Source organism: Notechis scutatus, chromosome Z (genome assembly GCF_049901735.1).
Source record: "Notechis scutatus isolate UNSWTSFEM ecotype Mainland chromosome Z, rNotScu1.2, whole genome shotgun sequence".
NCBI lineage: Eukaryota > Metazoa > Chordata > Lepidosauria > Squamata > Elapidae > Notechis > Notechis scutatus.
In genome coordinates, this window is record NC_142025.1 from 12,420,023 (window position 1) to 12,433,512 (window position 13,490).

Consider the following 13,490-nt stretch of genomic DNA (forward strand, 5'->3'; position numbering starts at 1 on the left):
CCTCACCAAGGCAGGAAGTCAAGACAGCAACCAGTCCTTTGCTATTTCCAGGCTGGCCCCATGGCCAAATTTAAATATCTCTGATCTATGTAACAAACCATGATGACTTGACTGCTCAGATAGTTTTTTTCTTTTCTTTTCTGGGTGTTGTTGAGCTTGTCTATGATATACAGTTGCCTCATGTCAGTATGGAACTGAGTTTGCTTCAACCACCAGCAGCTCTCTGGTTTCTTGTATACTGTAAACATCTGGAATTGGAGCTGCCAGATGTTTCCTTTGTGTGTTTTGAAGCTACATGGCTTTGAAGAAACATGGAACACAACCAAAAAGCACATAGACCAAGATTTCATGTCCCCTTCTAAGTAATCCTCCAATACATATACAAGGGGTAGAAGGGAGCAAGTGTCCAGAAATCAAGTTGGTAGCCAGAACTTCCAAATACCCTGTACAATAATATGATGATTTATCTATGGAGATTCTCAGCCTTCCAGGTCATGGTTGTCCCAAAGGTGCATTTTCAAGAGGCAACTGGATTTTCTGGGTTTTTTTTATTGAAGACGTTTTGCTTCTCACCCAAGAAGCTTCTTCAGCTCTGACTGGATGGTGGTGAAAAGAAAAAACCAGTTGAAAAAGCATCTTTGAGGCAATATGACGGTTTATTTGTGAAAATTAATTAGAGACTTGAAGTTTCTCATGTGCTGATGGTAGAACTATACAAAGCTCAAAACAAAGGTGTAGAAATATATTCTTGCACTCTCTCCTCAAATCATATCTTTACAAGGGAAATTCCTCAATCCCATGCTGAATAAATATTTTCCATTGGACAGCTATTGTTCTTGCTGGCTCTGAATGTAGCTAAAATAGTTTTCTTCTTCCACAAGGCCAGTCAAGAATCTCAGCAACATCTTGCATTGCATTTTTGACCAGCTTGTCTTTGAGTTGAAACCCTGCCACCTTGTTCTAGGTGCACAAAGTCTGCATGCTGTTAAAACTATATGACTGTCATTCTTCCATGGTTTGCTTGTTTTTATGCTATGATGCATTTTCTATTGAGGAAAATTTACGGTCACTTTTCCCGCCATGACAAGAACATTGAGGCCCTTGAGAGAAAGTGGATGCATGCAGCTGCCGCATTTCCCTACGGTTCTTCCCAAAATCTCCCATCCACTTTATTTGCATTATCACCAAACCTTTAGAACAGAAAAATACCTGAAAATCTTGCTTCTCCATGATTTAAAGCAAGCATACTCATTTTGAAGTAATGAAGTAGAGGTAGTCCTCGATTTACGACCACAATGGGGCCCAAAATGTCTGTTGCGAAGTGAAACAAGTGAGTTTTGTCAAGTGAGTTTTGCCCCATTTTACAAACTTTGTTGCTACGGTTTTATTAAGTGAATCCCTGCAGTCGATAAGTTAGTAATCCGGATTTAAGTGAATCTGATTTTCCCATTGACTTTGCTTGTCAAAAGGTCACAAAAGTTGATCACATGACCTTGGGTCACAGCAAGAGTCATAAATATGAACCAGTTGCCAAGCATCTGAATTTTGATGACATGTGTCAACTTTGAATCGAACTTGGCAGAAGCTATTTTACTGTTCCTCAGTTGCCATGCTGAAGCGGAAGGAGGGGGACGACGAACCACAACGAAGAACTTTCTCATGGAAACCAAGGTCATCTCCATGGAGAATGGATAAGGTCGAGGAAGGAGTACCCAGAGAGCCCACCAATTGACCCAATTGACCAACGTGACCTGTGACCCTTGGGGATGGGTTTATTTCTTCTTTTAATTATACTTTAACTGTGGGAATTAGAGTTGGTTTTCCTTTAATCCATGCCGATATGATGTACTCATCAGTAAAGAAGTCCTTTGAGGTGGATTCAAGTCTCAAAAGTTCTGATTTGTTTGGGTCATTAGTTGGAATCTTGACAACAGGATTATGGGGAAGGTCGTAACTGTGAAAAGTGGCCATAAGTCATAAGTGGCCATAAGTGCCATTGTAACTTTGAAGTAAATGAACTGTTGTAAGTCAAGGATTACTTGAACAAAGGTAGCTTTCATTTGGACGGTGTACAAAGGTTGCCTTTCATTGTTACGCTAAAGTAGAAGGTTCTTGATAGCAGTTTCTTAACATGGACATAATGGAATCCTGATGGAAGAAAAGCCTCTTTCAACCTGGTGGGGAATTTTTTATGCTAGAGTTCAGCTCAGTTCAGAGAGCTGTTGCCCAATGTGTCAGAAACTAAGAATGAGATGTTGATCCAAGCAACAGGTTTTACTTGGAAACATTATCCAAAGCAGTACTTTGAACCTTTCTTCAGTGGTCATGTTAGATGTGATATTTATTAATAATAGAAGATGAACTAATGTAGGGCTGTCAAACTCCCAGCCCCGGGCCAGATGCGTCATGTGCTGGCCACACCCATGCCCGGTTTAATGAAGGGGAAAAAGTCCTGATACATCATGTGACGCTGCTGTGATGACATGAACTAATATAAATGACTCTACCAATCAGCTTTTTTCTGTCACCTCCTAGAATTCTAGGAGTGGGAAAGAAAAGGAAGAAGGGGAGGACCAAATGTCATGAAGGTAAGAAAATGAAAGAGAAGGAATCCCAAACAAGAGCAGATTTCTCCTTCTATTCCATCTTTCTTCCAGACATGTAATTGCATAATTTGCCATGAGATATGAAGAATGTAAGATATTTTACTCATTTCAACAATAATTGCTTGGAAGACTATTTTTCTGGTAAGAATAAGGTACATTGGAATAAATGTATTGTGAATAAGATTAATCTCTCACTCTGCAATACCTTGACTTTTGTATTTCAGGATGAATTATGGTTCTCTTTCTCAATGTGTGTGTGTGTGTATGTGTGTGTGTGTGTGTGTGTGTGTGCATGTGTATCTGGGTCAGCATAAGAAGAGCTTTGGCTCCTGGCTAAACAGAGAGAGTCATCTGGACGAGTTGTTGTGAGCAGAATTTTCTGCTGTTGGGAGAATTCCACCACAAAACAACATAGCATTGATCCAAATAACATAATAACATAACTGTTTGTGCTATGAAACTGAATCAATACAGAAGCATAAGAAACAATAATTGCAGTTTTATCCTTAGAGGCATGGATGCCATGCTTAACACAAAGCAAGCAGAGGGACTGCTAAATGAAGAAAATAATTTAATGTAAGCCCAAGATGGGGTTGAGGAGGGCTAGGCTGAGTGGAGTTCAGAGGTTATGCTTATCACCTCTTTTATTGCCATGTGAATTTCCAGTGTACTAATATCCAGTGTTATCAGCCAACTATCTGGTTTTAAAATCTCTTTCTCCGAAGCAACAGCAAATGTAACCTTAGCGGTGCCACCTAGAGACATTTCCATTTGATTGGGCATTTTAAATGCTTTCATCACCATTTGTTTCTTAGGTTTTCTGACTGTCCATGGGCTGTTTTTATCGAACTGTACCTCATGTGAAAAATGTCTTCTTTACACTGTCTGGCAGGGGATCCACTTGGTTTGTTTGAAGTCAAGATGGCCAGTACAATCAATAGAAGCAATGTACAAAAAACAAACCAACCTGAAAACCAGCAGACCTTTCCTAGCATCCAACTTGGATATTTTCATCTAGCAAATCATGATGTTCAAAATGATGACATCTTTTTAATATTGTTATTGTACATTATGTACTTGTGTCTTGGTATCTGACACATATGTAAGTTATAGTATTTGCATTATGATAGTGCCATATGTATATATAATCATTTGTCTGCTGTGCCTTCTCACAGATACTCTTTCTTGTTTGATAAAACTCAAAATGATGTTGGTTGAACAAAGGATCCATCTAGGCACTAGGGTTTGGTCTCATTATTAATATCAAGATTTTAAAGAGTGTATAGTTATTGTATAAATGAACTTCTCTACAAAACAACTAGACTAATCCATAGTAGTTAGAATCAAGCATCAGACAAACATAATAATAATTTTTGCTGCAGCGGATGTGAGATATTCTGTAGAATTCAGCCTAGAATGAGAATGATAGTCCAAAATTGCTCCATTGTTCAATGGATCAGCATGGCAAGTGATAGTGGTTTATGAATTGTGACCATGGCATGACAGTATTAGAACAGACTGCATATGAGTTCACATATATTTATTAATCATTTGACAAATATAACATCCAGCAATCCAGAAGAAACATTCATAGTATGTCTATGGAGATTCTCAGTCATCCAGGTCATGGTTACCCCAAAGGTATTTATTCAAGAGGCAACTGAACTTTCTGTTTTTTCTTTGAAGACATTTCACTTCTCATCCAAGAAGCTTCTTGGATAGGTAGCAAAATATATCCAAAGAAACACCAGAAATTCCAGTTGCCTCTTGAAAAAATACCTTTGGGATATTCAAAGTATAAAAAGAATCCCAGGTTGATTTTCTTACATCAGTAGGTCTACTGGAGTCTGGAGAGTAAACTATGTTAAAGTAAAAAAACCAATTTGTCTGTCTTCCTATATATAAAATAACTCCTGAAAATTAAAGAGCTTTTTCATTACATTGTTGCATCTGAAATGCTTTTCTATGTAAGTAATCCACACATTCACAAGCAAGTTACTAAATAATATTTTATTAAATGATATATGAGCTTGGATTTATCTACTTGACATAATTATCTTGGGAAGACTTAATGATATCATAATACATGATGCAATTTTACCATTTATATAATTACATCACGTTGCATCTTTTCTTACCAGTTCAGAAGCCTGTGCTACTTAAACTTCAGTTTCCCATATTGCCCTCCGCCCGCCCGATGAAACTAAACCAACTATGACATTAATTGTATTAAGGTAACTAATTTAGTTAATTTTTCTATTCCCCGTCATGGCCCTCCCAAAAGAAACAAAGAAATCAACCAACCAACTCCATTTCTGAAAACCTTTTGCATTTAAAGAGCAACCTCTATTTATGCTAATAGGCAATTTCTTCCATCATCATCATCATCATCATCATCATCATCATCATCATCTGTTCAAAGAATTTAGGGCTGTGCAGAGGAAGAAAATTCTTTCCTTAACCTGAATTATGCTACTTACATAATAAACAAAATACAACAAATCCTACAACTGAAGTCATGTCTAGCTTTAGACCAGGGGTGTCAAACTCAATTTCATTGAGGGCCTCATCAGAGTTGTGTTTGACCTTGGGGGACAGAGGTGGGCATGGTCAGGGTGGGCGTGGCCAACTTGTGTTGGGGGCTTCTGTTGTGGCCCAAGTACTCTGCCAGCAAAAACTGCTCCTGAATCTGTTTTTTGGTTATGACGGCCTTCTGCAATCCTCTGTCAGTGAAAACGGAGCTTGGGAGTGCAGCCTGTGTCCCTTGTGAGCTCCGTTTCCAGTTGTGATGGCCTCCTGCAACCTTCTGGCAGGGAAAATGGAGCTCAGGAAGGCCACACACAGTCCCCACAAGCTCCATTTTTGCCGGTAGAGGCACAGCGGGCAGGTCCTTTGCTGTTTCCAAGGCAGCCCTGTGGGCCAGATTTAACAACCCTGTGGGCCAGATCCGGTCCCTGGGCCTTTGAGTTTGACATCCCTGCTTTAGATAGTCCTTGTTAACGAATTTGAAACATATTTTATGGAAAAGCAAATGGGGTGCTCCACATGTTGCCAAATTACAATTCCCAGCAATTTTACCCAATCTGAGGTAAAGAAATTTGTGATTCAGCAATAAATGGACTATTACAGATTGCTTTCCCCTCACCTCATTAGGCAGAAAAATGAAGCGGATATCTCAACCAGCAGAAGGGTTGGGACTACATTTCCAAGAATCTTCATCCACAGAAGGAAGATGGAGGCATGATTAAATATTCAATTGAATAACATGTAAAACTGCATACATGGAGACATGACATAACACCTTTCTCTCTTTCTCTAACAGTTTAAGGGAAGATAGACTCTATGTGATTTTGATAGATTTTAAACAACCCTTCATGTCATACTGCTAAGCACTAAGACCTGGATAGGGCCTAAAATTATATCCATCTAAAATGCAATGCTCCATGAATACAATTCCCGCTAGAGAATTTGAATTCCATAAAAAGATCTGGCCATAAATGTCTGATGATCTCAAAATAGGACAAAACTGCTAATGTTCTGTTTCCTGGTAGTCGATCTAAGTCAAACAATGAGAAAAATACAAGGTTAGGGTAGACTGGGTTGCAATAAGGCATTAACAGTCAAGAAACATTTAGACCAGATTAATGCTCTGATTGCTGTCCTATGCTGTGAATTTTTCACAGACAGAGGGGAGTATTATTATGCACTATTGAACCCGAAGGACTGCTATCTGTTTCATGTGCCACTGGAGAGATCTTTTATGCCCCAAAGTGCCTTAATGACAAGCTGAATACAAGAAAGTGTATTCATAGTAAATAGCTTTCCCAATATGACTCAGCCAGAGTGGAAGAAAAAGCCCATAATGAGAAGGTAGTTAGTTTTTCATTCTCAGCTATTCCCTGTTTTTATCAGGTTTTGATATGTGTGTTAATCAGATACAACCAAGAGGCTTCATGAAACACGACTTTATTATGAATATCTAATCACTACTGAAGAAAAACAGGCCAACATAAAAGAATTCTAGGCAGCCTTGTATAGTTACATAGCTATGTTTTAATAAAGGAGGGAGAATCCACAACAGTGAATCAGTGATGGTGAGTTAAAAGACAACTCAAAAATATGCATTAGAACTTTCTTATTTCCATCTGATTTAATCCATGGTTCTTGTTGTCTGAATTCAATAGAATGCTTCTTTGAACCCAACAATGCAATGTAGTTACATCAAGTTAAAATTAATTCACTATTAGACAAATGTGAGAAAGATAATGGTGGTGGATTGGGGCCTTATGCTGCCTGCCTGAGACTTCCAAATTTAGGGATTATCAAAATTTGACAGGCTAGAATAATTGGTTTCTGAATTTGTAGTATTTATAATGATCAATATTTTATTGGCTACCCAAGGCTACAGCTGAATGGCAAGCCTGTGAAATCAGAGCACTTAAAGAAACAAATATATTTCAAGCTGTTATTTCTCATGCCATCCTCCTGTTGGTATTTACTAATGAATCAAGAGCCATTTTATCTACATCATGGATTGAAGATGGTGAGGCAAGAAAGTTAAATGATTTACAACTACTAGAATTGAAATGCAGCAGCAAGTTGGGTGCTTCAGGGGATGATGGTTGGGCTTCTTCCTACACAGCATTATTGTAAGTTGTATACCCACAAATACCAATTGAATCTCATTTGGAACATATTGCATATACAATAAGATTTTTGGTGAAATCTCATCTTGCTGACCAGCAAAGCTACTTTATGAATATCAACTGATATTATAAACAGGCCAACTGGTTGGTTAATTAACAAGCCTTTTGCTGTGGTTTCCTGGATTTTATTTCTTGTAAGCATCAGATAACTGGAAACAATGACCAGAAGAAGAAAGAAGAACAATGGATGTAGAACTTCCTACTACAAAATGTAGAAGTTGTGGGCATAATCTGGGTGTCTTTAAATGCAGATAAGATTAAAATCTGCCTGTCAAGTGTTGCTAATTACGATTATGTGCCATCAAGTTGATGACTCTTAGCAACTACATATATTTTTCCCAGGAACTAGTTAGTATAGATTAAGATTCACAAATATTCCAGTATGCTTCATGCTGTAGAACATGAAAGAAGATATTATTTCCATGATGTGGTGATTAGCCCATATTGGTTTCTCTCGATGCAGAAAACACTGGATGAAGCAACCTGACCCAACTTTATCAATTTTGATTGTGGTGTGTGTTTGTGTCTAGGCTGATCATTCCTTTGCAATTTTTCAGAAAAATTACATACTCTCTCCAACATGTAGTTTTGTTTTCCAAAATGCATTTTAGACTCCTTGGATAATCCTTTTCCCTCCTGAGTATTATTTAAATGAAACTTACCTCAAGTGAAGCTCCAACTGTGAGTAAAGGAAGTGAATGAAAGCTCTCCTAGCAACAATTTCTGCATGGCAATCATTGACCACGAGTCCTTGATCATTAAGGTATTCTCCATTTAGGCATTTGGTGCCTGAGGAGAGCACAATAACCTGAGCCTGCTGAATGTCCATACCTGTGGGGAGGAAAAAAAACAGCACACACAATCAAAAGCTCATAATGGCTTGAGATCATGCTTTCGTGTAGCCCCAGAGATGATTCTAAATGGGTGATTATATGGGGATAAATAGCAACCATTGTTTTCATCACATGTGTATGGTGCAATAAATGTATGATCTGTTTTAATATGGGCCACTAATTCCTACATCCAAATCAACCCAAAAGTTTACTTTTTAAATCATTAACCAGAGATGATATATCCCATAAGGAAATAATAAAGATATTCCTACAACCCAGATGAACAATAATCTTCCAGGAACTTTATTTTGTTGTTATCACTGCCATTCCTTTTTTATGATAGAAATATACATCCTACATACAGCGAGCTTTCATTTCCTTAGGATTGGTATGACTAATAAAAAGTGAGTTTTAGAGTGTCTTTTCTTTATATCATGTATATTTTAATGCATAATTCTCTAGTTCAACTATTGAATGTGTATTTCTTTATAAAATGGGAACAGTTATCAGGCTTTGCTCCCTTGCTTTGCAATATGGCTGAAGACCCATATATCCTTGAGAATGTCCAGTGCAAATGGAATTTGCCAGTCCAGGAGAATATGAGATGCTGTGTTTTGTCCATAGTCACCTCTTTCTTTTGGGACAGTGCACTCCAGAGATATTCTGCACCAGCTGTAGCTTCCAAATAACTTTTCAAAGGAGCCTCATGTAGGGCATGTTACAATAATCCATCTGACAAATTATGTATCTACTATACTTGAGGGCTATGGGCATTCCCAAATTCCAAGCTCTCCTCAAGCTCTCATCTGATGAAGTAGGACTAAGAGGTCAAGGTTCAGAGTCATAGCTAGGGAATAAACCATTTTCTTAGATCAAGCTACTTCACTCAGTTGTTTTTGTGAGAATAAAATTTAAGATACACATCACTACAGCAGTTGTTGCATACATAGACAGGAGCGTTATATTTAAACAATTCCAAAGTCTGGTTAGAAAAAGCATAGTATGTTTAGATGCCCTCAAGTATTAAGCTATAAATGGTTGAAAGTAATTTGCTCATAATCTCCTTCAGCAAACCATTGCTTTATTCTTGTAAACTAGGTGAAGGATGCTGTAGCCTAAGTAAAACTCAAGTAATTAAATAACTATTAAAAAGAATTAATCTCAGGAGACATGCTGCTTTAAAACTACATGTGCGTGCACTCACATACACATTTCTATTTTTATCTTGCTTCAACTCAATGTTTGCTTATTAAAAGACTCACTTTCCCAAAAATAATGGTAATTAAGCCTGGGAAACAGTATTTTATCCTTGTTACCGCCTTGATGCCTGTTTTATCTATTTGGGAAAGAATTTTGAAAGTGTGTTCTATAATTTTTTTTATGAAATAACTTAAGGGATGATGAGAGTGGGTGGGAGGTGAACATAAAGAAACAACTAGGCTGAATGTCAATGAATTTAAAACTGGTTGGGCTTTTAACATAGGACTGAATTCTTAGAAAAATTTCTAATCGGATCACATTGCAAGAGAATCAAAGAGACAAAACTGAGATGGGTTGAAAAAATCAGACATTATCTGTGAAGACACAAGCATCATCATCTGCAAGCATAATTTTCCCCAAATCTGTTTGGGAAAAACTAAGCACAGCAGGCTAAGTATCATGTAGGGCCAGAGGTTAGAGTGCAGTACAGCAAGCTACTTCTGCTGCCTGCCGGCTGCCTGCAATTTGGCAGTTCAAATCTCACCAGGCTCAAGGCTGACTCAGTCTTTCATCCTTCTGAGGTGGGTAAAATGAGGAGCCAAATTGTTGTGGGCAATATGCTGACTCTGTAAACTGCTTAGAGAGGGCTGCAAAGCAATGTAAAGCGGTATATAAGTCTAAGTGTTATTGCTATCATTTTTATGGAAATATTGAAATATGACAATAGTGCAGGAAGAACAGAGGGAAACACAGGAGGCTATTGATCAGCATATATATGTATGTATGTATATATATATATATATATATATATATATATATATATATATATATATATATATATATATATATATATATATATATATATATATAACATTACACTTTTGACTTTTCGGATAAGATGACAATTATAACCCCCTTTAGGTAGGAAGGTTGATCAAAGTGGGTTTTCCTAGAATATATCTTCCTTTTAATTATGACTGATTTTTTTGCAAAACAGTGCCAATCTTGTATCTGCAAGAGACTGAATTACCATTCAAGGGTTAACTTTTCCTTTTTTGTTACCATTTATTCCCAGTAAACCCAACTGCCTGTAACCCTCCAGTGAATACTTGAGTAAATTGCAAAATGTTTTCAGATACTTGTAACCAGCTTTGCAAATAGACTATCAGCAATGCAAATGTCTTCAGCCATGCATATAAACCGTTATCAGCTTGGCAAATTTTTTATCATTCCTGTGTAACCTAATTTGCTTTCTTGCTTGTTCTACAACTTTCAACTCTTTTGCTCTTCCAATTAATGAAGAGATCTCTGAAAGCAAGTTTATGTATGGCCATTGTTGCCACTACTACAATACTATGCATGTGTGTGCACATACCATACTGTATCCCTTAGTGGTTCTGGTGAGGTGTGTATGTGTCCAAATTGGCAAGATGGTGAACAAAGCATTGCAATACAAATTCTGTCCTACATCAGAAGATGTAAAGCTTGCGTACCACTCTCTAATTTTAACCATCTTCATTTATTTTTCTGTTAGGAAATGTAAAGGAAAAGATTTCTCTGTCACTTGAGTCCAACTCTTGGGCACAGTGCTTATATCCTTTTCTTAGCTGAGGGAGCTAGCATTGTCCAAATACAATTTCTGTGGTCATGTAGCCAGCATGATTAAGACACACAGAATGATGTTATCTTTCCACCAAACTGGTACCTATTTATCTACTTATATTTGCATGCTTTCAAACTGCTGAATAGCGAGGAGCTGAGGCAAGTAATGGGAGCTCACCCCGTTGCATGGCGCTTGGGTCTTGAACCCAAGCTGTCAGTTTTCCAGCTGACAAGCGTAGAATCTTTAACCATTGAGCCATCACACCTCTGGTGGTAGGAAATGAAGCATAAGAATATATTGAAGAGACTAGGACATTGAGTCAGAACATTTGCTCTATATTGTGGACTCTCTACTGTACATATTGATTATCTCCATATCTCCAGATTGTCCTGGATGATTCATCATCACTCAATCAAAATGTCCTCTTTGAAGAGATCAAAATCTATGGGAGAGCATTCTGTGACCTCTTTCAGCTCATGGGAAGAATGGCATTAAACTGTAATAAACACACAAAAGGAAAAAATATGCATTTTCTGGAGCCTCCAACCATTGATTGATTGATTGATTTACTCGTTGGGGCTTAAATGCTGCTTTAATCAAGCATCTGTAGGCTTTTTTGAGATCACCATCATAAAAAACTGCTATGGAGTGTTATCTACTGTCTTTTTATTAGGCAAAAGAAAAGGTTATGCACAATTCCTTTCTATGGGATGGGATTCATCCTACTTCCTATGAAAGTAGGAAATGAATCAAATGAGAAAATGAAGAAACCAATTTTTTATATATATATATATATATATATATATATATATATATATATATATATATATATATATATATATATATATATATATATATATATATATGGGGTATTCAGCTTTGTTCGGGTATTTTCCCACGTCATTATAGTTGTGCTTTTAAAGTTGTAGCAACGTTTCGGCAGAATCTCATCTGCCATCATCAGGCTTCTGTATAGTGTTCGTCTGTGAGTCAGACTTTCACAGCTGTTTCTGTTTTAAATTTGGTGCTGGCCTATGCTGTGCCAGAATGGTTTTTTTCTTCATCCTGATTGGTTGGGAGTCTTGGTCTGTGTTCTGCTTGATTGGTGTTTCTAATATCTTCTGTCTGTTTTGTAGCTTTTTTTGTCTTGATTGGCTGGCAACATTGTGTTTCCTGTATTGGAGGCTTTTAGTGCGGCTTGGCTCCAAGTAAATGGACGACTATCATTTATTAGGAAGCTAGGTTTCATCTGGGTGCCTGGTTGGGGTGTGTTTGAGCTGGAGGTATCAGGGGGAGTCTGTTTGTGCCTAGGTGTTTGCCTGGCTTGTGGTGTGGAGATTTTTTTGTTTGAGAGTGCAGGCTTCCAAATAATTGACAGTCTGGTGGAGTCATCTCTTCTATTCATGCTTTCAGGTCTTTTTTCAATCTCTATGGCTTCTCTGATAATTCTGTAGCTGGGGTTTTCTATAGTGGCTAGGGTTTTGGTGCCATTGAAGTCGATGCTATGACCTGTGGCTTTCATGTGTTGGACTAGTGAGGAAGTGTGTTCCAGCTTTTTTACTGCATTTCTGTGTTCATCTATGCGGGTACTTATTCTTCTATTGGTCTAGTACCCGCCTTTTGTCTCATCTTGACTGGTGAAAATCCAGCAAATCCTGCTCCTGTTCTTTATCCTTACTCTGTATCAAAGTAGATTGGGAGTAACTACATTAAAAAAAAAAGAAACTAGACTAGTTTCAAATATATAAGTGATTTAACGTAGAATACATTGTGTGTCTGATCAGGCAGTTTGAAACTTTTCCTCCCCATCCATAAAATATCAGCATCAAAACTGCTGATCTGGAAGAATTTGGCAGATAATGCAAAGAGAGAAAACAGAGTTCACTTTTAGAATGGAAAAGAAAAACAATATTTTGAACCTTTTAGTACTGAGAACAATTTTCTACTTTTTTTTTAAGGAGTGAGGACAATAATAGAAAGTTTGTGGGCTGTATCTCATTCAGGTGTTATTAGAACATTTGCTGTTCCAATGACTGAGGGGCTCCGACAAAGAAGGGCTCAATCTAATTTCCAAAGCACCAAAAAGCTAGACAAGAAAAAGTTGGAAACTAAGTAAGGAGAGAAGCAACCTAGAGCTAAGAAGAAATTTCCTCATGGTGAGAGCTATCGACCAAAGGAACAACTTGCCTTCAGAAGTTGTAGGTGCTCCATCACTGGAGGCTTACAAAAAGAGACCGGGCAACTATTTGTCTGAAATAGTACAGAGAAGGGGATTGGACTACAAGACCTCCAAGGTCCCTTCCAACTCTTTTATTCTATGTTTTATGCCATTTCTTAGAAAGCTTATTTGAAGGCCACCACTACGATTCTGATGCATTTTCCACGCCAGTATGAAATATAGCGGAAAAATAGTGATTATTCACACTTAATACATTTTGAGGTAGATGTTAATCACTAAAATATACTATGCAGCTTTCCCTATTCATATATTTTTTTTTTGAAAAAAATCAGGAGGGCCAGTAATGGAAGTTGCTATCATTTG

The 13,490-nt window shown here is 37.6% G+C and overlaps 1 protein-coding gene across 4 annotated transcripts in view; it reads right to left on the reverse strand.

Moving 5' to 3' along the window:
- The window catches only part of ADARB2 (adenosine deaminase RNA specific B2 (inactive)), a 504,709-nt gene that overhangs the window by 47,954 nt on the left and 443,265 nt on the right, over positions 1–13,490 (reverse strand). For all 4 annotated transcript variants that reach the window (XM_087946315.1, XM_087946316.1, XM_087946314.1 and 1 more), the window contains one exon: positions 7,975–8,143. In XM_087946315.1, the coding sequence (XP_087802441.1) occupies positions 7,975–8,143 (169 nt within the window). The remainder of the gene's footprint in view (positions 1–7,974; positions 8,144–13,490) is intronic.